Here is a 23,988-nt window from a genome sequence, read left to right on the forward strand (position 1 = left end):
ACAATAATACACTAATCTAGAGATCCACCAAATAATTAAAGGATAAAGTAGCTTAGTCAAACAGTATCCCACAAATCTAAGCAACACATTTAATGAACATCATCAAAATTAAGTTCATGTTTCTCCACTTTCCTTATATGGAAGTGGGTTAGCTTTTTGGCCTTAGATATATATATATATATATATGACTGATATATGTATTTAGAACATGCACATCAAAGATGCTTGAAAACACTTGAAATAGGTCAATTTATTGCACAACATGTACATGCCATATTAACACAGCGTAAGATAAAGAGAGAGAGGGTGCAGCTCGAAGCACTGAAGAGGGATTTCCAACTGCTAAAAGGCCAGCAAACGGCAGAGTGCAGTCTCACCCGGACTACTGTCCCAGTTCACTAGTAAGTATGGAACATTCTGGTCACAACAGATATTACTGTCCCCTGCTTCTAAAATACAATTTCTTGATATTAACATTCAACTGTAATGAATGTGGCCAGTAAAGGCATAACAGCAATCTAGGGTAGATGCATGGACTTCTTTGGTGATATATGCGCTGTTTGTGTTGGTCCGTGCGCTTCTATTCTAGTCACTAGTCATGCAGTGCGGGCGAGTGTCTTGAAACCGTGTTAAGAAGAACAACGGCTCAGTTTGATAGGTTAAGAAGTGCATGCCCGATATGAACTCTGCATTCATTCACGATTACCTGCAAGACAAGTAAATGGACTTTCTGCTTTGTAGTCAGTTGTTCTGCTGTTGCCATTCATGAGCAGTTACAACTGCAGTGATTGACTGCGGCATACTTCCAAACAGATGTGCTATATTACATATATGCCAGTAATGCTCTGCAAATGATTTTGTGTACACCTGATTTTGTGTTAATATATCTTGAAACTTCCACTATATATAAGTGATTAAATTAACATTTCATGCATTTACAAAATCAGCACAAATTCTTAATTTACAGGAATAGACTTCTTTCAGGAATAGAGTCAACTATTTTTCAGTTTTTCTTTTCCCACTGTGCCAGTCTTTTCATCTTTGTGAAGGTACACATGTTGTGAAGTAGAAGCCTCTCTCATCCTGAACCAAGCATGTATGCCTGGGATAGAGCTCTGGGAGCCAGTCAAATTAGTAGACAAAATAAAACCAAAGTGTGGAATATACACATTCATCAGAATGATGAGGGACTGCCATGGATGCTGCCACAGAGACTGTACAAACAACTCTCCTGTCAAACATCTTCCATTTAACATGCTAAAATAATGCTTTCCATAATTATTTTCCTGATCTGTGCATCTTAATCAAACATTGTTTAAATAAACTAAAATCAAGTTATTACTGCATGATTTTTACAAGAACATAGTGGTGACCTTCCCACTTGATTGCTGCTGGTACTGTAACACAACTACTGTCAACTATGGAAACAAAAACTATAATCAGATGAAACATTGGTTGAGAGCTCATAGGATGTCTATGATAAACTGTCCTCAAGAATACATGTATATGAAAAAGTATGCAAAGAACTTAAAAAAATTCAGTGTGGCTTCCAAGTAGGAGAAAGGGGGTGTTTTGGCAGGCGAGCTAAGGAAGGGAAGAATCCAGTGTTTCTGGAGGGCAGTGTGATTTACTGCAGGGTGTCCACAAAAGCATCAAACTCGTCAATGTTCTTCTCATAGATGGCCAGTTTCTCTGGCAGAGAATCCTGCAGAACAAACGCAATTCTGTCATTTCACACTGTCGTTTCCAACAACTTAAACAGTCAGAGTTAGTGAGTAAGCATAAATGTAAGGTCCATGTATCTCACCAGGTCTTCAGCCATAGACTGTGCACTGACATCGATGGACAGGCTGGTGAGCTGTGGAGGGTTCTGGAATTCCCTGTAGAATGTGCCCAGGTCCATCGGCAACAGATCATCCTTCGAGAATGCTGGCTTCTGCAGCAGAAACGCAACTTTGGTCACAAAGCCTGTTTAAACCTACCGCTGCGAAATGGCTCAAATAAATACACACACTGCCCACCAATTAACATTCAATGTATGTTTATTTAAACAATGGTAATAACATTTTGAATTCTAATTTACTGAATAGCTCTAGGTTTTTGCAGTCAGATGTGAAGCAGTGTGAGGCTTTCTTCAAAGACAAATAATCTCTCATATTCACAGTGCCACATCTCTGCACTTAAGATAAAGAACCAGAGCATCAGTAATGTATTTGAACTTATGGACTGCCTTGTTTGGACTGGGTTCTGTGGGTTATATGAGTCCTGTGGGTTCTGTGGGATCTATGCTTCTGAGTTGTCTTAGTCATTATATGCAAACAGGTAACTTCAGTTAACATCTGTTAATCTGTTCAAAGCTTACTAGTTACTCATATACTGTATATATATACACTTCATACAATGTATATCAACTGTGCAATTCAAAAAACTATATTGAAAGGCATGTACATTAAGACACATGGTATTTTAATATAACAAGCAAGGACAACAACACTTGGGATAGACACGGATATGTTTAAAACACTGCAAAAATATTTCAGGGATTGTTTCATCCAGGTCATATCCATGTGTTGTTTATATCCAAGGCAAGCTAAAATTCTTTAAACTGTGGTGGCGGTACATACGAAGTCAACCATGACGAAATCATCTTGTGCTTGGCCCCCACTCTGGCTTGAGCTCTGAGAATGTAGACTGCCTTGCATTGGGGAGGAGGGGATGGGCGAGGCTGGGGGGTGCACCTGCACACACGTTACCCAATACATTCAAAAAGGCCCACAACACACCAGTACAGACGCCAATAAGACATTCAAAAAGGCCCATGACAGACTAGTACAGACCCCAATAACACATTCAAAAAGGCCCACAGCAGACCAGTACAGTGCCTGTGGGTGTGTGTGTATATATATATATATATATATGTGTATGTATATACATGTGTGCGTCAGCCAAGTACCATGGGGTCGGTCGCCTCCATGTCATATACTCTGGGGGCGAAGGAGGCAAAAGGCAGATCCAGGCAGGCTGTAGTCACCTAAATAAGTACACACTGCAATGAAATTACAGTCCCTTCCACAGAGGCACTTGTACTGAGTTTGTGGTTGTTCTCACCTGTGTGGTAGGTTTGTTGACAAAGGCCCCCACTTTCCTGGTGAAGGTCGGCTCAAGAGCATCTGAAGGAGAGGCGCTCTTCGCTTCACTGCTCCTTGACAGCACATCTGCATCACCACTAATTACCCCCACACACACACACACACACACACACACACACACACACACGCACGCACAAACACAGCAGAGATGCCCACTAAAACATCTAGCACATTTGGCAGCGTCAGAGTAAGCCCTAGTTGTGGCCATCCTCTCACCTGCTGCAGCTGGAGGGTTGTGCCTGATGGGGTACGTCTGCAGACGGGCAGGAAGGGACCCGCCCCTGGTCTGCCTGAGTCGCGTGACTGGGCTGAAGCAGCACATGGGGGATTCCGCCCTCTTTCCCAGGCACACATATCTGATGAGAGACCATCCAAATATCACATTAATCCAAAAAAAAAACAAAAAACACTTAAATAGCAATAATATGTATTATGCAATTAACCTGCTCAAAAACCTGCCATGCAACTAGAAGTGCTATCAACACCTCAGATGCCTCTGAGTGTCTCTTAATTCTAAGAGGAAAGAGTTTAACTTCAAATTTATATACAGTTTCAGAGCTGCAAAATATTTCCTGCTCCAAATAGCAATGCAGATTTATTACACACATCTATAGTGCAATGTAGATCTATGTTACACATGTATAGTGCAATGCAGATCTGTTGCACCCATGTATAGTACCTCTATTTGTGAGGTCCTCTTTGCAATCATGTAAATGCATTTCCTGCAGCGATGTGTGTGTGTGCGCAAACCTGTACAACACCTGGGTGCGTGTGTGTATATGCCTGTGCAACATCTCTCTCTCTCTCTCTGTGTCTGTCTGTCTGTGTCTGTGTCTGTGTGTGTCTGACCTGGTGGGGATGTGCAGCTGCAGGGTGACACACATCTACTGCACCCAATGCGGGAGTCTGATATGACAGACGAGAAGTACAAAGCTATGGAAAAGACACACACAGAGAGAATATCATTACTTATATAAATTTATTTACACTGGATTATTAACAATTTGTACATTTAATTGTTATTTATTTTTATATAAAAGCTCTACTGGCCTTTTACTGTGCAATATATCATTTGAAATGAAATATAAACAAAAAAGCAAAATAAAAACAAAAACTGCACAAAAAATATGTTTTAAATAGCGTGCTGCAAGAGTAGCAGTGGTAATTCTGGATCTTTCAAACAAGCTTCACCAGAGGAACACATTAGTACAGGGGAGCTGGAAGATGAGATCCACTTGAGAGGAGTGCAGGACAGAGAGGACGAGTGTAAGAGGAGGAGAGGAAATTCAAGTTTCACAGCAAGCAGGAGAAGAGGATATGATACAGGTTCTCTTAACATCTATGAGCCCACAGATCAGAGGTGGGTAGTAATTAATTACATTTCAGGGCTGCAAACCAGTTCGAGGAATGGAAACAATACTAAGAATGAAAATCAAAATGAAAACATTAATTTCTAATTGTTACAGAATAAATGTTATTTTTCATCCTCTTCTAACCCACAATTTATTTGAATTTGCCTTCCTTACATATTACTTCTAAAGTCCCATTTATTCAGATCAGCATATTGCCCACGGTTTGTTTAACCCAGCCTGTGATGTTATTCCTGTGCAGTGCCTCCAGTGGCCACAGGGGGGCTCTGCATTATAACAGCACCAAACACTTTGACTGTCGATTATTTGAGATTTTTGAGTGCAATGTGTAACACAAGTTACCTTAATGTCTCTTACCTAATTTCTCCTTGCAAACAAAATCAACAAAATAACAAAGGTATCATATGAAAAATAGCAACATAACATTGGACAGTGCAACGGGACCCAGGTTGCTTGCCTTGAATAAGGCACATCTTAATTTAGTTATGTCATATATTAATACTAAAAAGAACAATATAGCCTAGTTTAATAAATTTGGAGACCTACTATTTAGTAATATTAGATCTACTTGTTATGTAAAATTAATGAAGTTAAGCACTGTCATATCAGTGTAATATTCACTGTCATAGCAGTGTAATATTTACTCGGTTACATACATTTAAGCCAAATTCAGAACAGTTTTAAATCAGTATTTCTTTTTACTCGTTCCAATTTAAGGATGAAAGGAATATCCTTTATCCGAAATCATATCGAGTTACACTGCGTTCTGGAGCAACAGCACCTGCTGCTTGCACCTCTGCTGTTTCAGCAAAGCAGACATTAGCACAAGACTCTGACAAAAGGAGAAGAGCAACCTCATCAAACCTAAAACTTCTAGAACTTCTCAATAGCCTGAAAAGTTAAGATGCAACTGTACACTTTGATTCAAAGTAACCTGACAGTAAATATTGGAATTGATCATTTTACTCATTTCACAAAAGTTTTTTTTTCACCATATCACTACTTGAGTTCTATTAAATGAATATTTTTTATTAACTGTGACTCCAGGCAATTCTAATTGCTTTACTATAAATGCAGCACACATCCCTAGTGTTAATGGGAAAGGTGGTCACAGCCTCTGCAAGACTAAACTGCAACATCACGGACATCCAGTTGTGATTTATATTTATGGCATTTAGCTTTTATGCAAAGCAACTTACAATTATGACTGAGTACAACTTGACCAACTGAGGGTTAAGGGCCTTGCTCAGGGGCCCAACAGTGGCAACTTGGCAGACCTACTTTAAGACCTTGGTCACGGTCAGAATGATGTTTGTCTGTCTTATACTCAGCGCAAGTCACGTCAAGAGTCCAAGTCCAAGCTGTTTAAGAAGTGCCTATTAGCTATGCCTCCAAGATAATACCCTTAACATTAGGCATTTTTCATAGTACTCTACACCACATACTTTTATATTTAAATAAATAAGAACTTTTAAGTGCCTTTGGTATTTGAAGGCTTCAAGGTTATGCAGTTGTAAAGAGCAGCCATTCATTTGGTATGATTTTTGATTAAGAATTTGAAGGATTAAGGTTAGGAAAGGCACTCCATGTGGGAAAGACCTTCTAAAGGAAGAACACATGCTGTCAGGATGGAATACAAGACTGTGCCACTCACTTCCAGGACATTCAACCTGCTCACATGAAAACACACACACACACACACACACACACACACACACACACACACACACACACACACACACACACACACACACACACACACACACACACACACACACACACACACACACACAAGCTCTCTCTGCCAGTCTGCTCCCATGAACACACACAGAAACAAACACAACACTCAGGATTTTGCCAACCTGTTCACATGCGCACACACAAACACACACACTCTCAGGACTCACGTGCTGTGAGAAGCCCAGCCCCATCATGGGGACTTTCAGAGTGGCCATCAGAGCAGGCTTAGGAGTCTTACCATATGCCTGACTAACACTGCACACACTCTACATACACACACAGACACCCCCCACCAACACAAACACCACCAACACAAACAGATAGAAAGAGGAGAAAGAACAGGAAGCAACAATAGAAATGAAAACACAGGAACATGATGAATGGAAAGTCAGTCTGGTAGCTTGACAACATGCCGGGGGTCTCAAGTAAAGACATGTAGGGTTTTCCATAAACTTTTTTTGAAGCAATACTTTTTTATTTTTTACAAATTGACACTCTAAGACATTAGCTATGCAAAAAGCACATAGCCAATGGAGAAACAGATGTAGCTGCCAAGTCACCAGACTGAATAGAGGGGCAGAAATGAAATGGAGGAAAACACACTTAAGCACATTTTCAGAAAATTAGAGGGGAAGGTTTGTAGCCAATATGCAAAGGGAATGACATGATAACCACTAACCAAAGTGAATGAACGCAGTGTCAACCACTAACCAAAGTGAATGAACGCAGTGTCAACCACTAACCAAAGTGAATGAACGCAGTGTCAACCACTAACCAAAGTGAATGAACGCAGTGTCAACCACTAACCAAAGTGAATGAACGCAGTGTCAACCACTAACCAAAGTGAATGAACGCAGTGTCAACCACTAACCAAAGTGAATGAACTACTACACATGGAAGGCACAGAGCAATGACTAGGGCCCACTAGGGCAATAAGGAGATGTTGGTGTGAATGGAGCAGGATGGAGCAGTGTTTGTATGGATGGAAAAGTGGGCAGCAAAGCTAACCCTACAATTGCCTGGGTGAAAGCTTCTGCCCTTATCTTTGGGTGCACTGCGTGGGTGTTTGCCCATGCATGAGAGCAGCAGGCTGGGTGTCTACCTGGGAAGGTGGAGAAGTGGAAAAGGAGGTGGTGCAGACTTCCTGAGAGTCCTCCACTCCATTATAAGCTCCTCCCTCTTCCTCACCTGGAGTTCTGGATGAGACAGACAATGAGCACTTTTCCATAATGTACAAAACACCCAATTCAGTGGTACAACAATGTAATATCGGGTAATGTAAAACCTACCTGTAGTTACAGGGGTGCATGACGGCTGTGTTGCTGAGTGGACGCTCCACAAAGTGGTCAATGATAATGGCCATGATGGGGCCAGTCCTCTCAAACTGCCTGTCAGACAAAAGCCCAACACCATCATCAGATAAACTGACCCAACAATATCTTCAAATAAATAAAGTTCAACAGAGGCAGTGGGTACCTGGAGGACATCAGAGCCAGATTGGTGCGGTATGCACAGGAGAGTGTGAGCGTTCCTATGGGAGTACCTACAATTCCCACACGTACTGTCTGGAAGCCTACACACAGGGGGCACAGAGAGGGTGATGAAGAGAAACAGAAGAAAGAGACAGAGAGAGCGAGAGAGAGAGAGAGAGAGAGAGAGAGAGAGAGAGAGAAAAAAAAAAGACTGAGGATTTGTATAGCTGGTCTAGATGGCATAAGTACAATAAAAAAAATACATTGCACAACGCTCTGAAAGCCTTACCTTCTCCAAGTCCTGTTAGCTGCACATCCCCAAAATATATCCTGGCAACAAATTGGCTTAATTAATAACCAAGTCACACTGCAGATTTCTGTCTACTCATGGTAAATGACCCAAGTAGCTCTGTGGTATAAGGTGCAGGGAAGGCTGCAAGAGCGGCAGTACCGGTACAGGATGACATAATCATGGCCTTGTTTGCGGGAGAGTTTGTAGGCTGGTGTGACTCTTGCAATGGCCAGTAAGGATTTGAGCAGCAGAGACAGCCGCGTATAAACCGTGTAAGACACTTTGATGTCCTTCTCACATCTAAAATGAAGTAATGCATTGCACAGTCAGGAATATGAGGCAAGATGAAGTGGCTAATACCCATGTGTGTAAAAAATAACCAACTCACTTCTCAGTCATCTCCAGGCACCATGTTTCCAGCTCCATTGAATCCCCCTGGATAGTGGAAATTTACATTACATTAGGAAATGGTTTATATTTAAATGCTTCTACGGCTGGTTTGTTGCATACAGAGCCTGCGAGTAATGATTACTGTATTAATGAGTAGTGATTAATGTAACCAAAGGGCAGCCTGATGACTTGAGGGCTGCATACAGAAGTAAAGCAAAAATGTTGACTGCCAAAAGAAGGGAACTCAGACTAGAGTTCAGAACCACAGGACAGGAACTACCCAGAGCAACAATGTGGGATTTCTAAGGCAAAGTACTGGTGAGATGTGTAAAACGTGATTATGGCCAGAAGTAATAATGATACAAGCAGAAATACGGACCTTAGAGCAACTACCTCTGAGGATTTTAGGGAGATATCCACACACATAGAGCAGCCAATACTTGAACTAAGTGCATTACCTCTGAGGTTTTTAGGGAGATTTCCACACACATAGAGCGGCCAATACTGGGCAGCTGCCCCGCCAGCGCTTTCTTAGCTTCATGTGTTACCTCTGGAATGTCTTTAATCGCCAAGGTAAACTGAATGAGTAAAAACAACAAAAACAACCACCAAAAACAAACAAACAAACAAACAAACAGAAAACCAGACCATTATCAAGAAACTTAAATCCAAAATAATCATAGAAAGGGTCTCTTCACAAGGACATGAAATTCATTTTACCCAGTCGGAGCCAGTGGGGGAGGAAGATGAACGAGTGCAGATCTTCTCACCCAGCCGTGCCTGGACTATGACTTGTACTGTCTATTAACACACATACGTATGTACTGTCATAGCATTTAACGATAGAAATGTAGATTCTGAATATCATAGCAGCAGCTTAAATGCAGTACGGTGTAAAGCAATACCTTTAAGGCAAAAAACTTTATGAATTTATCCAAATCTTTTCTGTCCTGTGGGCTCAGATCGCTATCCATTGCGACATGAAGCTGAGGAAGAACAGAAACACATTCTTCTTCAGCAAGAGCAACAAAGTGTTATCAATTAATAGTACACGTCACATATTTTGAATGCAGTCATAGTTGGCTAAAGGTGACAAAACAACCTGTTACCTGAAAACAACTTTCCCATATCTTTCCGTTCAAGCAATGAGAATGGTATTTACACATGCTAACCCTCGCCATCCAACGATAGCTAACTGGCTAGCTATTTTCACCCACAGATACTAGGCTAAAAGTAGCAACTTAGGTTAAGACATGTGGTTTTAACAAATGTAAGCTTTATAGTTAATGACTATTTGATTTGTATGCGCTCACTATGTTTTCTCTTCGGTATGCCAAAAAGAGTTAGCTAACTAGATAGCAAGTCAACAAAAGGCACCACAGTATGAACGCTCGCAACTACATACTTACAGCTCATCAGCGTCCACATTCACCCTTAACACTTCGGGTATTAAACAGAGAACCGGGGGGTTTTGATAGTGGAAGATATTAAAATACAGCCTTATGGACCGTTTATATAAACATCTGACTCGAGTCAGACTGGTAAGATCACCATTTTTGTTTATTTTGCTCAGCAAGCTTGGCCAGAGAAATGACGTGTTACTAACGTGGACGATTGAAAACGGCACATTCGTCAAATTTTGGAGATATTATAGCTAATATGGTGAAGGCGCATAAATTAGATCCATAGTTCAGACTAATGAAATATCTGTAATATAGAAAAAAATTGATTGGAGGTCAGTGAGTTCACTCAGCTGGTTTAGTCAAACGTGCCCCAGCGGCTGAAAAGTGTTTGCGGGGTTTCGGTACAAAAGGAGCAGCTACCAACTCTGGTAATGCTACTATAATTTCTAAACTAGCTAAGATGGTTGTCCTCTGTGTTTTGTTTGTTTGCTAATAATAAAGTCCACTTATTTATTTATGCGTTCACTCAGACAGTGTAATCAGTAACGTGTTAAACTACACTAACTACAATTATGTTACTAAATTGTCTAGCTGGCTACTATTTATTCCAACCTAGCTAATCTAACTAGCTGTTCTAGCTAACCTTAGCTATCTACCTTTTGCTACGTGACTAATTTGATCTTATTTGAAGAAAACAGTTCTTTGTGTCGAGGTTTACTGAGAATTGCTACTAGCCAAGGGAATGAAGTGAACACCATGAACACTGAATGGCAGGTATGGTGGCGCTGGACATGGCTACCTGCCGTAGTACCAACACGTATGCGACTGTTGTCTCATTGTGACCTTGTAAAACCAAGAATTGTTTTTTCCTACCAAGATGGAAAGTGATTAAAAAGAATATGTAGCTTGCTATCTTCCTCAAAGTCATGTCCACATGTCCACAAATATGTTGTATTGATGTTATAACTAAAGAAGGCCAATTCTGTTTTTTATATATGGATACTAAACTATTGAGACTCTCGACACTCTTATTTTACTCCATTTTTAGTATGCCAATTTAAAATGACCATGTTCCAAATACCTAAATGATTAACTATGCTACAGGGAGACGTTCATAGCCAAGCATGACTTATACCACAGTTTTTCATTTCCAAACTCCCCTCTCAAACACACAACTTTCAGTTCAAGTCTGCACAAATTTCTAGTATAATACTTGTACATATCGATAGTGATACATTTCCAGTGTATTACAGCTTTTGCTATGTAGTGTTACAAGCAATTTTGTGGCATTTTATTTTACATTTGTTAAACAGTTGGATCTAATTAGTTCTGGTTGTTGTCCATTATCTAATAAAGCATTTTCCACTGCTTTCACCATGATGCAACACCAGGTCTGGATGGATAACTTTAAACAAGCTTAAATCCTATAGGCACAGGTAGCACAGTTTACACCAAACTACTCTAATCTCTCACTGAGCTTGCTGTGAAAATGAAAAACATCCCTAGGTGTGCACAGAGGATATTTGTAATGTACATTCATGCATTTTGCTCATAGGTCTGATCCAGTGCCTTCCTGGGTGCCTCAGATGTGATTCAAAATGGCGATCCCTATTGCAGTCCTGGACTGTGACCTGCTGCTCCATGGGCGGGGCCACAAAACTCTGGACCGGTTTGATATTGAAACAGTGTCAGACGAGTTTCTGCTGACCACATTTGGTTTCCCACGTGAGTTCATCTACTACTTGGTGGACCTGCTGAAGGACAACTTGTTAAGACGCACTCAGAGATCACGGGCCATCAGTCCAGATGTTCAGATCCTCGCAGCACTTGGATTCTACACGTCAGGTTCCTTCCAGAGCAAGATGGGTGATGCCATCGGCATTAGCCAGGCCTCCATGAGCCGCTGTGTTTCAAATGTCACCAAGGTGCTGATCGAGAAGGCGCGCGAATTCATCAGCTTTGACAGGGACGAGGCCGCCAAGCAGCAGTCAAAGGAAGAGTTCTACAGAGTAGCCGGGATTCCTGATGTTATAGGGGTGGTGGACTGTGCACATATAGCCATTAAAGCGCCCAATGCCGAAGATTCATCATATGTCAACAGGAAGGGGTTTCACTCGATTAACTGCCAGCTGGTGTGTGATGCTCGAGGGCTGCTGTTGAATGCTGAGACACACTGGCCTGGGAGCCTAACGGATCGAGCCGTGTTTAACCAGTCCAGCGTGAGCAAATTATTTGAGGAGCAGGTGAACCACGAAGGGTGGCTGTTAGGTGAGATCTTGTTGCTAAGGTGTTGTCACTGCATTCCAGAGGAATGTGGTATTTCTCCCTAATTGCATCGTTAAACTGTCAGTGTGGTGACTCCTTATGTTCCGCTGATTTAATGTTTGCTTGTGAAATGGTTTTCACTCTGTTGTCTGAGTGAGAGTTTTTCTTTTTTCATGCCTAAACGCTGTCTTGCAGGAGATAATCGCTACCCTTTGAGAAAGTGGCTGATGACTCCAGTTCAGAACCCAGAGATGCCAGCGGACTACCGCTACAACATGGCGCATGCAACCACACAAGAGATTGTGGACCGTACGTTCCGGGCCATCCAAACACGCTTCCGTTGTCTGGATGGAGCCAAGGGCTACCTGCAGTACTCGCCAGAGAAATGCTCTCGGATAATTCAGGCCTGCTGCGTACTCCACAACATCTCTCTGCAGTCCGGACTGGACGCCTGGACCTTGGAGAGGACTGAGGCCAAGGATCAGATGGAGGAGGGTACGGATCATGAAGACAAAGTGGACCTGGAAGCTCTGCGGGTTCAGCAAGAGCTCATTCAGAATCACTTTAGCTAGAGCTGAGCTAAATGCATTCAGTAGTTCTGACCCACGGAGCAGGCTTGTCGTCTTAAAAAGGACTGAACAGTGCACCCTTTTTTTTTCTGTATGTTGGATTAAAATATTTGGAGTAAGATGTGAGTGGAAACACGTGTGTGTATATGTATGTGTGTGAGAGTGAGAGTTCCAAAATTGTGAAGTTTCCAGAGAAACAGGACGTTTCAGACAGTGGTCCTTCATCAGCCGTGCAAGCAAAGGGCTTCTGAATTAATAGGAGGAGGAACCTGTTCAGAAGCCCTTTGCTTGCACAGCTGATGAAGGACCTCTGTCCGAAACATCCTGTTTCTCTGGAAACGTGTACTTTAGTACAATTTTGAATATCTCTACATCTCTTACTACAGTTACTTACCTGGAATCTTCACACACACACACACAATTTTAAAAACAGGAACGTGTTTACATTCTTATTGGGTTATAATTTCTATTGGGTTTTATCATTTTTATAGTTTTAGAAAGAGGTGTCCAGTTTCATGTACATGTATGTGCTGATTGTGAATGTCTATGGCATGTCAATCTTTTAAAAAATGTCTAACTAAGAAGGAACTGAATAATCCTAAAAGTTGACTCTAAGTAGATTAAGAGGAGGGAGCGTCATCTTCAAGACTGCACCAAATTGCAGTGACTCTTACATTAGAGTTGGTGAATACATACTCAGGAAACAAGAAGTTTTTTGACTAACATTTACCTGATGCTTTTATCCAAAGTGACTTGCAATTATGACTGAGTACAATTTGAGCAATTGAAGGTTAAGGGCCTTGCTCAGGCACCCAACAGTGAGGGGGTTTGAATCAGCAACCTATTGATTATAGATCAAGTATTTTCACCACTGAGCTGCTACAGCCCTTAAGTTTACTTCCAAACAGTTATTGTCCTTGACCACACCTCTTACCAAGTACATTTTACTTTTTATATAGTCTGAACCAAAGCAGTTTGCATACTCAGCACATTACGCATCGCACACTTGAAAATCATAATAAAATAGTAAAAAAATGCAGTGGCTACCTGGCTGAAGCTCTGAAGCAATGGGATCTTAACTTTGTATTGGAGGTCTGCAGGTTAAAGTGAGTCCTGGGACTTCTGCCCTGTAATAATCATATAATACCAAAATGCCGCAGGCATGCTTTAATATGGTAAGCCTTGTGTTTTCCACACTACAGGGCAGCTTTGAAAAAGAACAGCCATTTTAGGGGCTTTCAACAGTCAAAAAGGTTTTAAAATGTATTAAATTTAAGAGTTTGTTTCCAGCTATTGATTGCCTAAATGTACTATATTGGAAAATTCATATATATTAATGCTGAGCAGAACGTTTTAATTTTAGCTGAGGTTAATGAATGGTTGTTGGGAACCTAAGAGGAAAGGGCTGCCAGGGGCGATCAATCAGGTGGTTCTTTAATGAGACTCCAACAAAAGGCAGGAATGACTCTCTACTCGGACGAGATGATAAATGTGAGGAAGGAATGGGAGGAACAAAGCCCCGTCTGGCCGACTATAGCGAGTCTGCGTCTCTGGCTGAGGTTACTGTGGACGGTAACAGAGCAGCGCGTCTAGGACGGAGATGGTGCCATAATGCTCTGTAATGTAAAGTAGTGCTCTGTAATGTACAGTGGCTGCATCACTGGGCATCAAAAAGACGCCTTTTAATGCAGTGTTGCCGTAGTCTATAGCGCACTAGAATACACTTTAAAAAACGCTACAAAGCAATGTAAGTAAAAATCTTTAACAAACTGTTTCTTGAAACTGCGTTCTTGGTTAACTACGGGTTTTGGCACTGAGTTTAGTTTGGGTACTGAGCCTTTTCTAATAATTCTGCCTTCAGATGTCATTCTAGCACAACTGAGCAAACGTGTCAGATCCATTTAGGCTCCGCAAACATGACCGAGCCCGGACCGTCGCGAAAACTGACGAGGGCAAAGCTTGTGCTGCTTGGACGAGACAACTGTGGAAAGACTGGTAAAGTTAAGACACTATACAAACGCGTTTAAAAACCTAAACTATTTACTGGTAATAGTAAATGTTGAGAACTACAGTAATATATAGCATTGTCTTTTTCTCTCTGTTCCTCCTGCTTTTTCACTTATTGCTTTTGTTTAAAATCCAGCTCTGTGTGTTAGATTCATCACCAAGCGTTTCATTGGAGAGTATGACCATAAAAAGGGTGACACATGTACACATTCATATTTAACTACCTTTTAGACATCCTGCCCGTATAAGGCTGACAATCTGCGTTTGTTTCCTCTCATAGAAGTTACCTACAGGTGCCGCAAAACAGTGGACAAAGAAACGATTGACCTGGAGATTTTAGACACTGTTAATAAGGTACTATGTGCTTGTACTTAAAGACTGACTCAAACAATTATGAAACACCACAATATTTTCAGTAATATCAGTGCACTATTATATGGTTATGGTTATGATTATAGTCTGGAACAAAGTGGGAAAAGATATTAATACATAAAATAAAAGCATTTGATTTTAATGCATTATACTACATATATGTTATTACCATTAATATTAAGTAATTCAATACATTAGAGTATAATAGCTTAGAAGATGAATATATATCACTCAGAAATTTTGTAGTATTAGGTATGAATCCACATCCCAGTGTTTCCTTGTTAAGTTTTGCATATGAGGGTCATTATATATTGTTTCAGAATTAGTATGCACACAAGTTATAAACACATTTTTTTAAAACTGTCATGTTTTCTGAGCAGTTCTTCAGCCTTATATACTGTTATTGTGCTGATTAAGAATATATTTCTTGTTAGTCTTATACCTTTACTGTGTGTAAGCGCTCATTTCTTTTTGAGGTCTTTGCTCTATAACCTCTTTCCTTGTGTGCTTTTCTTCCACCTGCATGCTCTAAATGGTTCTGAGCTGAGAGGCAGGAAAGAGTAAACAGGCACCAATGTTAAACCACAAAGACAGTATTTAAATCACCTGTCTGGGAGCTTACATAAGGAAGAAGGAAGTAATGGCACTCTTAACAAAATCTGGCAAAACCTAGTCTGGATCAGCCCCATCTGCTGGTATCAGACATGAAAGCATGCAGTAGCCGTACTGCACCTTATCTCACTCACCCTCTCAGACTGACCACTAAACAGACCATTCTACTAAACAGGACTGTTAATGGTTTACGTGTGTAGATGTGTGCGCTGTTAATGGTTTGCGTCTGAGGGTCTGTGTACTGTTAATGGTTTGCGTGTGCGGGTGTGTGTGCTGTTAACGGTTTGCGTATGCGGGTGTGTTACTTTAAATGGTTTGTGTGTGCAGGAGTGTGTGGGCCCTGCCGCATCCTCTTTGGAGAGCTCGATTAAGTGGGGTGATGGCTTTCTCATCGTGTACTCGGTGACAGACCACAGCAGCTTTGAGGCTGTTTCACGCCTGAAGAGACTCATCGACCACGTCAAGCAAACGCTTGGTAAGACTGAAATGAGATTTAGTTCTAGTGCAAGTTGGGGGGGGCACACATCACCCAACCTATCTCGTCTTTTATGATACATACAACAAGCATTGGAGGGGACATGTCCCCCTGCCCCTCCAAACCTATGTCTTTGATGTCATGTAATGAAAGACTGCTGATTAAACTGAAAACAGATCAGACTCGGTGATCTGTGCTTCTGTGTGTTTATTTGTTTGTCCACCATCTTCAAGAGGTTGCATGGTAGAACTCATCTCACATCAGAGTTAGTTTGGTCTCGTCATAAAACTTCAGATGTAGCTCCACAACATCAGTAAATATTGGGATAAATATCCATGTAACACAGTGAGCCATACATAGGCTACCAGCATGGTATGGGGTGATTTTTCAGCCCTAGTAAGGCTGTGTGTGTGTGTTTATGTATGTGGAGAAGTATGCAGTGCATCATTAGACTGGAGTCTTTTATGATCACATGAATCTACAGTCTATCCTGCTGTCACTGTTTATGATGTCTGCTCAGTAGTGCAGAGTACAATAAGAGACCTCCTCTCTCTCCCTCTCGCTCACTTTTTGTGTGTGTGTTTTGGGGTTTTTTTATCACCAAGGAATCCCCACAGTCATTGTGGCAAATAAAAGTGACATGGAGAATGGTCGTGTTGTCAGGACAGAAGAGGGGCAGGCATTGGCCCAGGACCTGAGGTCTGGAACCCTTACTGTCTCTAAACCAAACACAGAATCACAAAAGAGAGCCATGCACATGAAGTGTGAAAGCTTAAGTCTGTATTTTTATAAATGTTTAGCATTGTTTGGATGCTACAAAAGTATAATATTTTTGTTTAGGTATGAATTGTGGAGAGCATAGTTTATATGTTTCTGTTTAAATGATTATGGTCTGGATGCCACTATCAACATGTTAGTTGATTATTCTAATATGTTTCTATTGTGACACTACAGGTGTAGTTTTTTTGAGCTTTCTGTAGCAGAGAGTTTGTCATCAGTAGAGGTCGCGTTTGAGCAGCTCATTCGAGAGGTACGTTTGGAGTTTCAGCGCCATCTGCTGGCCATGGACAAACGTTCACGCATGCTGCAGATGCGCCATGTGCTGAAGAACAAACTGACGCGCAGCAAAACCATGCAGTGGTGACCAGAGACAGCGCCCACCTCAGCATTCCTGACATGCTGACTCTCGCTCTGGATCAGTGGATGAGATTCCCCTGCCTCCTGCTCACTTTGTAAGGATTGAGGACTTTTTTATACTCTCACTGAAAAACATCCTTGTAATTTCCAGTGGAATGCTGTATTTTTATATGGTAGAACAGCCTCAGGGAGCACAGGTGAATTAATTTGTCCCTTCTATGATAGTGGCTTGAAAAGGTCAGATACCCGGAGCTTTCAAATATTAACACCACCTTATAAATATACAGAAGCAAAGAGGCAGTTCTGCCACTCTGGTTTATAAAATTTAAGGAAAGGTTACTCTCTTCACACTTGTAGAAATCCTCCTACATCATGACTGGGTGAGAAAATTAGCTTTGAATCATCTTAAACTGATTGTCTTCGAGAACAGACATGCAATTTTAAGACACTAAACATGAAATTGAGGGGAAAATATTTATGATACGGTTATGCTGTGGATTAGTTTTTCTCAATCCAGGTCTCGAGGCTCACCAGATGGCCCACATTTTAACTCCATTTCTGCTCCCAGCACATTTGAACCAAGACAATGAGAGCCTGGTAGGGGGATAATGGATGTTGGGTTAAATAAACTGGGCTGTGCTAAGAAACACTGATATAAATTCTATTACAATTATGGAATGCGTGCTTAATCCAAATAAAAGGCTGAAGTCTTATATCCTTGTTGGTCATTATGTTATTACTGATGTCAATACATTACCGTAAGTTGAAAACTGTAAGTTTTACTGCAAGTTTGTGACTACAGAAAACACTGAAACGGAACCAAACTGAGCCAAAACAAACCTATAGGACAATGCCTGACTTTACGATTTTAATTAGCAAAAATGGTAAAAATTAATAAATACAAATTGATCAAATGCTCCTAAAATGTCCACCCCCTTCAACATGAAGAAAGACATGTAACTGTGCATTTAAATAACTTACAGGAGGAGAACAGTAAGGTTATGGGGGAAGCAAACAAAGCAACATCAGGCATCACCAAACAACAGAGACCAACAAAGAACAGAAAACATACAAAGTATAAAAAAGTGAATAAACCCAAGCTGATCACATCATCTTCAAAACCATTATGAAAAATACTTGACTTTTTCCCTTATTGTTTTTTTTAAACAAAAGAACTATGTAAAACGCATTACTAAACACTTTATAAACTGTTTGGCACATCAGATGAGCCACTGCTAATTTGAGATATGTTTGTGCAGTACTCTTTTGATTGACTTCCTGTGTCCATACAGATGCTAGGCCTTTAATTGCGTAAATGTGTAAACTAGGGAATGGTAAGTCGAAGAACAATGGCTGAGCATTAAAGCCATGGATGGAGACCTGAATGTTTAGTACCATCCATGCAGCCTAAGGAGGTCTGATCAGATCAGAACACAGGGTCTTAGTGGAGGAGGTCTGAACAGATTACCCAATAAATATATATATTTTAAACACATGAGGGACCATTAAAATGACACAAACACTTATCCTCTAGTGTAAAAATAACACAGGTGCAGAGACCTTTCACACGTTTGAAAACTACAGATTTAAAACATCCAGACACAAATGTTCAGTCCTTTCAGCGAAACATGGCATTTGAAGACCAAACGTGGAGCATGATGACTGCAGATTTAATGGCCCCACCCCCACCCGCCCCGCCCCGCCCCCAACACACTTCTATAATATCAGAACTTCAGCATCATCATAGTAGAGACATTATTAACAATACTTCTCTGTAAAATTCTGAACAATGCACATGAATGTTCATAACTGAGATAGGAAATATGTCACAGCTGTAGTGAGACTTAGCATGAATTTACATATTTTTAATAGTCTTTTTTCTTTAAAGGGCTTAAAGCTGCCCACCAGTTTTTGTCCATTAGATGTTGTTCAGCAAAAAAGGGTCCTCAAAAGTTGTGTACTTGTGTGTAAAACATCATAACTAGGAAACACGTGTGTGTAAAACATCTTAACCAGGAAACACGTGTGAATTCTGCTGTGTCCTGCAGGGCTTTTGAATGATTAACTGACTCAATGCTGCTACACCACTGTGTAGCTGGAGAGTCAGCTGGGTTGCTTTAAGAAACTGACCATTTTAAACCAATCCTTCTGAACCATGAGATGGAGACAAAAGCATAAAAAACATAGTTCAAACACAAAGTGCAGCAATATAGTAGTAAACCAAATGTAATTCAAATGATAGGCTTTTGTAAACAAAACTCAAATTCACTAGATGGATTAGGCACTGGCCACTAAACCATGAGTGTAACTTACCTCTTAAACAATGTAACTTACAAAACATTCCTCTTAAACATCTAATGATTGTGCAACGAAAATATGTCATGTTTCCTGCAGTGAAATGTTGTGTGCACATACAAACACACACTATGTTGCCAAATCACACTGACACAGATGCCCTTCAGTGCAGAGAGATCACACACATCCAAGGAACCAGAGCATCTTAAGGCAACCGCTTCAGAGAAAGACAGGCCAGACCTGTTGACTGCCTGTGCTACATGCGCATGCGTACACACACACACACACACACACACACACACACTCTCTTACTCACACATATAGCTGAAACTACGACAGGACCAGTACTATTTCTATTTTATGTACAGACCTGCATCACAATTATATTTGACGCTTGCATCTCTGCATGATCTGTTGTGCTTCCTTGTCAACACAGAGTTTTATATTCCAACCTGAAAGGCTGCAATAGACTTTGCTCATTTGTGTTTTAACACCCAGCTTTGTATTTATGACTGTCTGCTGTGGAGCCTTCTAGACACACAGACTCCAGAACACCTCTGGTAGATATAGTACAAATGCAGCACAGCTTTGATCACATCTTAGATACGATACAATGATGCAAGAGTTCAGGGGGTTGGTGTAGTCTGTCTCTCTCCTCCTACACAAGTGCTGTGGGACTCTTTAGTAAAGCTTACAGTCCTGTGCTTCTGCTCCAAGTCTTCTTAACAGTGCTGCCATAGGGAAGGCTAACACTTCAGCTAATATAACAATACAAAATAGAAAGCCCTTAAAATGCTACATAAGCATTCACAAATGACTTTTTTGAAATGTCATAAACTTTTCAAATGTGCATAAACTAATAGTACAAAGGGCAGCTTATCATTATTCTTATGTCTTTTGGTTTAGTTTCCTTGGAGTCATTTGTTGAGTATCATGAAAGCTCTACATATACTAATTAACTAATTGACATATTGTAGCCTAATTCAAAAAGAAGTGTTCCTTGAGTTATATCGTGGGAATTTTATATTTGTCATTATCTTTCATAAACACCATGTTTGATATCCAACACCACACTCATGAACGTTGTCTAAACACTCAAATACATTTCATTTTGATCACTAGTTAAGGCTGTGTCAGGATTTACGTTAAGGGTCCTCAATACTGATGCTACACAAATACAACTCTATTATTGAAATATCTATTTAATCACCATAAAGAAAAGAATCCATGTCCCTGTGGCAAAAAGCATTTGGCAAAACAGAACTAAGTCATTTACTTAAAAAGACAGCAATTTAAAATAAATTTACACAACTGCTGCACACTCTATGACACCATAAATAGGACAAATACATCTAAGAGGTGTGAATCTTTTGGGACACCTGGAAGACCTGCTTATAAATTATGATGATTTATTTTCCTCTCTAAGCTGTTCTTATCTGCCCAGAGAAAACAAAAGCCTTACACCTGTATCACACTTATTCTGTCTTTCAGACAAAATCAAGGCTCTCTTTTCCACAGCAAAAGGACATGACAGAGCCCCTAACACTCATTTCCCAGTGCTTGTGTTCTAAGAGCTGGTAAAGGCCTTTGCTCAATCAATCCCTAAGCTTTCTGACCTAGAGGCGCCAAGGGAACAACAGCAGGCACACGGTGGTGTGATATCTTAAACTCTAATAACTCTCTTACTCTCTTCGTTTTTCTATATTATTATTCTTTGTGTTAAACATTTTAGGCGCTGGTACTTCGGAACGTATAATCCTGCTCATCTGAAACGGCACTGCGGATTCTGACAGACATACAGTAAAGGAACTGAAAGATTGAGTGGCAACTGGATGCCAGGCATGGGCGCTGGGTGGTTCGAGGGTCGAGGGACGGGGTGGACAAGACTTGTGCAGGTCTACAGAGGGATGCCAGTACTACTCTACACCCTGTATGACCTCTGCTAGGGACATCACTGCAGGTAACGGGGGCTCTGGGCTTCCTTGGAGATCCCTGATGATGTTTTTATTTATGTCTGCGTTGTTTTTATTTATGTCATTGGTATTGTTTTTGTTTATGCTTTCCTCATGTCCAACTTCTTCTGTCTCCAGAGCTCCATTTGAGCTGGTGACTACGGTGCTCTTGATGTGACTATTGCTAAGTGGCGCACAGTTGTTAGTAACAGAGCCTTGGTGGCTCCCAGAGGTGCTCTTCCCGTCTGTGGCATCCACTGCAGGCTCTGGGCTTGACGCACTGCTGTGTGTGTGCGCAGCGCCCGTGTCCTTCAGGCAGCCGCTCAGGTTCACACTCTCGCCGAGGTTCCCTGACGTGCCGCTGACGATGAGGAGACGGCTGACGCTTGTGCTGTCCTTTAGGCTGCACTTCACGTTTGGATGTTGGTTTACCTCAGAGCTGGCACCAGGCTGCTGGGTAGCAGCACGGTCCAAGTCTCCGTTGGCCATGATTGCTGGGGGTAACTCTGCCAGGGGGAGGCAGGGCAGCTGTATGCCCCTGATCAGGCGTACCAGACCCTTCACCTTCTCTATCGATGCTTCCATTTCCTTCTGACGGGACAGAACACCATTTCTGCTCTCCCTGCATATCTGAAAGTGGCAAAGGAACCCAAGGACATCAGACATGAGTCTGTGAGACAGACCTGATAACAGCATAATGGGTCACTGTACGTGAAGACTTCATACAGAAGAACGAACATTTACATTAAATTTACAGTATTTGACATTCTGGTTACCAAAAGCTTGCACTACCTGCTCTACTAGATGAACCCAAGAACAGGTTCTCACCGTTATGGAGTCACTGAGCTGTTTGACACGGAGCTCGAGTTCCTCTCTCTCCTGCCGGAGTTCCGAGCTCCACTTTTCCAGCTTCTGCTTTTCCTGTTCCCTCTCTGCAGGAAGAAGAGAGAAGCCAGGTGATAGTGTCTGAGGGACCAGAGAATCACTATCACACAATGCTACCCTTCTTCAAAAACACTTTACCTGCTTTGTAAGAAATGTAGGAATGGACTATTGCAAGAGGCCCTGGCCAGTCTATTGCCTCTTCTTTCTTTGAAATCTGTGGACAGAAAACAGTGCTGTTTCCAGTTAAAAGCATGCAACACTCCAGCATTCATGCATAAAGAAACAGAAACCAAAACATGAATGCAAAACAACTGAATGAGGAAAATGCAACATTGAAAAATGGAATACAAGGAAACTAAGGACATTAAAATGAACCATGTTAAACTTCCAAAGCAGAAGGGAGTGCTACACTTAGCTGAAGTTTACCATGGCAAGAACAATTTCAGTGTCACTAGGACTGCAAGTTCAGATCCCGAAGGCCAGTACAACCACTGCTTGCAACAGACGCCTTGGGCAGCAGCTCAGGGGGGAGAGGCTGTAAGCCCAAGGGCAGAAGCTAGAGGCTCCGGGGCATTTACCTGGTCTTGGCATGAGGGGCAGATCCACATGCCCCTGGGGACAGTGCGGAGGGCGGGTGCCAGGCAGTCCAGGTGATAGACGCGTGAGCAGGTGTCACACATGAGTAACTGCCCACTGCGCCTACACACCATACAGAAATCATCATGGATGTCTCCCTGCCACACAGAATCCACCAATCACAACAATGGTTGCTACATGCTCACCCAATCATACAAGGGTAGGTGGGACTTTATAAAAATTATTAAATGCAGCCTGGGATCCACTCAAATATTCTAGTATATGAAAGTTTGTAGGTTTACATGGGCCCTGCATTCCGCTTTACCATAACTGATCCAGAATCAGTTTTTCCCAGATTGTACAAGGATTGACTGATATGGGGTAAAATGATTGGTTTGCAAGTCATATGACAGATTTTGGCTTGCTTACCCTGATTTAGCTGACTTAGCCATCACTACCATATCACCTCCTATCCACTAGGGGCTGCTGGTCATCCTTAACAGAACAGGGCTACGGGGGTATGTGTTGGATCTGTGTCAGTGGTTGAAGCAATCTCCCACAGCTACTTACATCCCCCACTGAGCTTGGGCTGCCCCGAGGGCTGAATGGGAGTGGATGTGATGATGGGGTTAGTGGGAGGGCGGGGGGGTGAGGGCTGCCCGCGCTGGGCTGCTGTGGGACCCCAGCCGCTGCGTGGCAGCTAGTGGGGTTCATGGGGCTGGTGCCCCTCTCCACTGCGCTGCTGTGTTTGGGTGGGCGACCTGGATGAGATGAGACAGACGACAAAAGGAAAAAAAAAAAAAGTAAAAAGAAAAGACAAAAGAAGACAAAGCATCGGTATGACATACCTCCGATAAGCAGTCCTCATTCGCTAGCGTAGCAAGAGGGGGTGGGAATGAAAGAGGAGTGTTAGATAAGAGAGGACGCAAAGCATGCAGGGATACAACAAGAGAATCACTCGGCAATCTCAGTCTGGTTAGCTCTTAATGACTTCTGTCTGCTCTTTGGAGTGTTAGCAAACCAACTT

The 23,988-nt window shown here is 41.7% G+C and overlaps 4 protein-coding genes across 9 annotated transcripts in view; 2 read left to right on the forward strand and 2 right to left on the reverse strand.

The window, feature by feature from the left end:
- Window positions 1-230: 230 nt before the first annotated feature.
- On the reverse strand, window positions 231-9,912 carry atg13 (ATG13 autophagy related 13 homolog (S. cerevisiae)). 2 transcript variants are annotated; one of them, XM_027023201.2, is made up of 18 exons: window positions 9,823-9,912; window positions 9,319-9,399; window positions 9,134-9,214; window positions 8,872-8,991; window positions 8,412-8,458; window positions 8,183-8,323; window positions 8,021-8,061; window positions 7,736-7,832; window positions 7,549-7,647; window positions 7,362-7,455; window positions 6,427-6,525; window positions 3,999-4,082; window positions 3,366-3,505; window positions 3,109-3,226; window positions 2,954-3,031; window positions 2,625-2,738; window positions 1,808-1,936; window positions 231-1,705 (listed from the first exon to the last, which is right to left on the reverse strand). In XM_027023201.2, the coding sequence occupies exons 2-18, from the start codon at window positions 9,385-9,387 to the stop codon at window positions 1,628-1,630; spliced, it is 1,629 nt and encodes a 542-aa protein (XP_026879002.2). In that variant the 5' UTR covers window positions 9,388-9,399; window positions 9,823-9,912; the 3' UTR covers window positions 231-1,627. The 2 variants fall into 2 exon arrangements, with proteins under 2 accessions (XP_026879002.2, XP_026879003.2); XM_027023202.2 differs by lacking the exon at window positions 6,427-6,525.
- On the forward strand, window positions 9,868-12,793 carry harbi1 (harbinger transposase derived 1). Of its 3 annotated transcripts, XM_035520877.1 has the most exons (4): window positions 10,070-10,244; window positions 10,529-10,590; window positions 11,372-12,084; window positions 12,277-12,793. In XM_035520877.1, exons 3-4 carry the CDS (start codon window positions 11,415-11,417, stop codon window positions 12,651-12,653), a joined length of 1,047 nt encoding a protein of 348 aa, XP_035376770.1. In that variant the 5' UTR covers window positions 10,070-10,244; window positions 10,529-10,590; window positions 11,372-11,414; the 3' UTR covers window positions 12,654-12,793. The 3 variants fall into 3 exon arrangements, with proteins under 3 accessions (XP_026879005.2, XP_035376770.1, XP_026879004.2); XM_027023204.2 differs by lacking the exons at window positions 10,070-10,244; window positions 10,529-10,590 and adding an exon at window positions 9,868-9,954; XM_027023203.2 differs by lacking the exon at window positions 10,529-10,590.
- Window positions 12,794-13,007: 214 nt separating this feature from the next.
- zgc:110699 (uncharacterized protein LOC325371 homolog) lies at window positions 13,008-18,925 on the forward strand. Of its 2 annotated transcripts, none has more exons than XM_027023193.2 (7): window positions 13,008-14,397; window positions 14,512-14,645; window positions 14,794-14,850; window positions 14,938-15,011; window positions 15,969-16,116; window positions 16,722-16,815; window positions 17,071-18,925. In XM_027023193.2, the coding sequence occupies exons 2-7, from the start codon at window positions 14,567-14,569 to the stop codon at window positions 17,258-17,260; spliced, it is 642 nt and encodes a 213-aa protein (XP_026878994.2). In that variant the 5' UTR covers window positions 13,008-14,397; window positions 14,512-14,566; the 3' UTR covers window positions 17,261-18,925. The 2 variants fall into 2 exon arrangements, with proteins under 2 accessions (XP_026878994.2, XP_026878995.2); XM_027023194.2 differs by having other exon boundaries at window positions 16,734-16,815.
- Window positions 18,926-18,962: 37 nt separating this feature from the next.
- The window catches only part of phf21aa (PHD finger protein 21Aa), a 34,934-nt gene continuing 29,908 nt past the window's right edge, over window positions 18,963-23,988 (reverse strand). The window contains exons 14-18 of one of the 2 annotated variants that reach the window (XM_027023207.2): window positions 23,532-23,722; window positions 22,964-23,119; window positions 22,524-22,599; window positions 22,329-22,432; window positions 18,963-22,130 (exon numbers count right to left, since the gene is read on the reverse strand). In XM_027023207.2, the coding sequence (XP_026879008.2) occupies window positions 21,465-22,130; window positions 22,329-22,432; window positions 22,524-22,599; window positions 22,964-23,119; window positions 23,532-23,722 (1,193 nt within the window). In that variant the 3' untranslated portion in view covers window positions 18,963-21,464. Of the gene's footprint in view, window positions 22,131-22,328; window positions 22,433-22,523; window positions 22,600-22,963; window positions 23,120-23,531; window positions 23,723-23,809; window positions 23,833-23,988 lie in introns of both variants that reach the window. The other variant, XM_027023208.2, reaches the window with a different exon arrangement.

This window comes from Electrophorus electricus, chromosome 21 (genome assembly GCF_013358815.1).
Source record: "Electrophorus electricus isolate fEleEle1 chromosome 21, fEleEle1.pri, whole genome shotgun sequence".
Lineage (NCBI taxonomy): Eukaryota > Metazoa > Chordata > Actinopteri > Gymnotiformes > Gymnotidae > Electrophorus > Electrophorus electricus.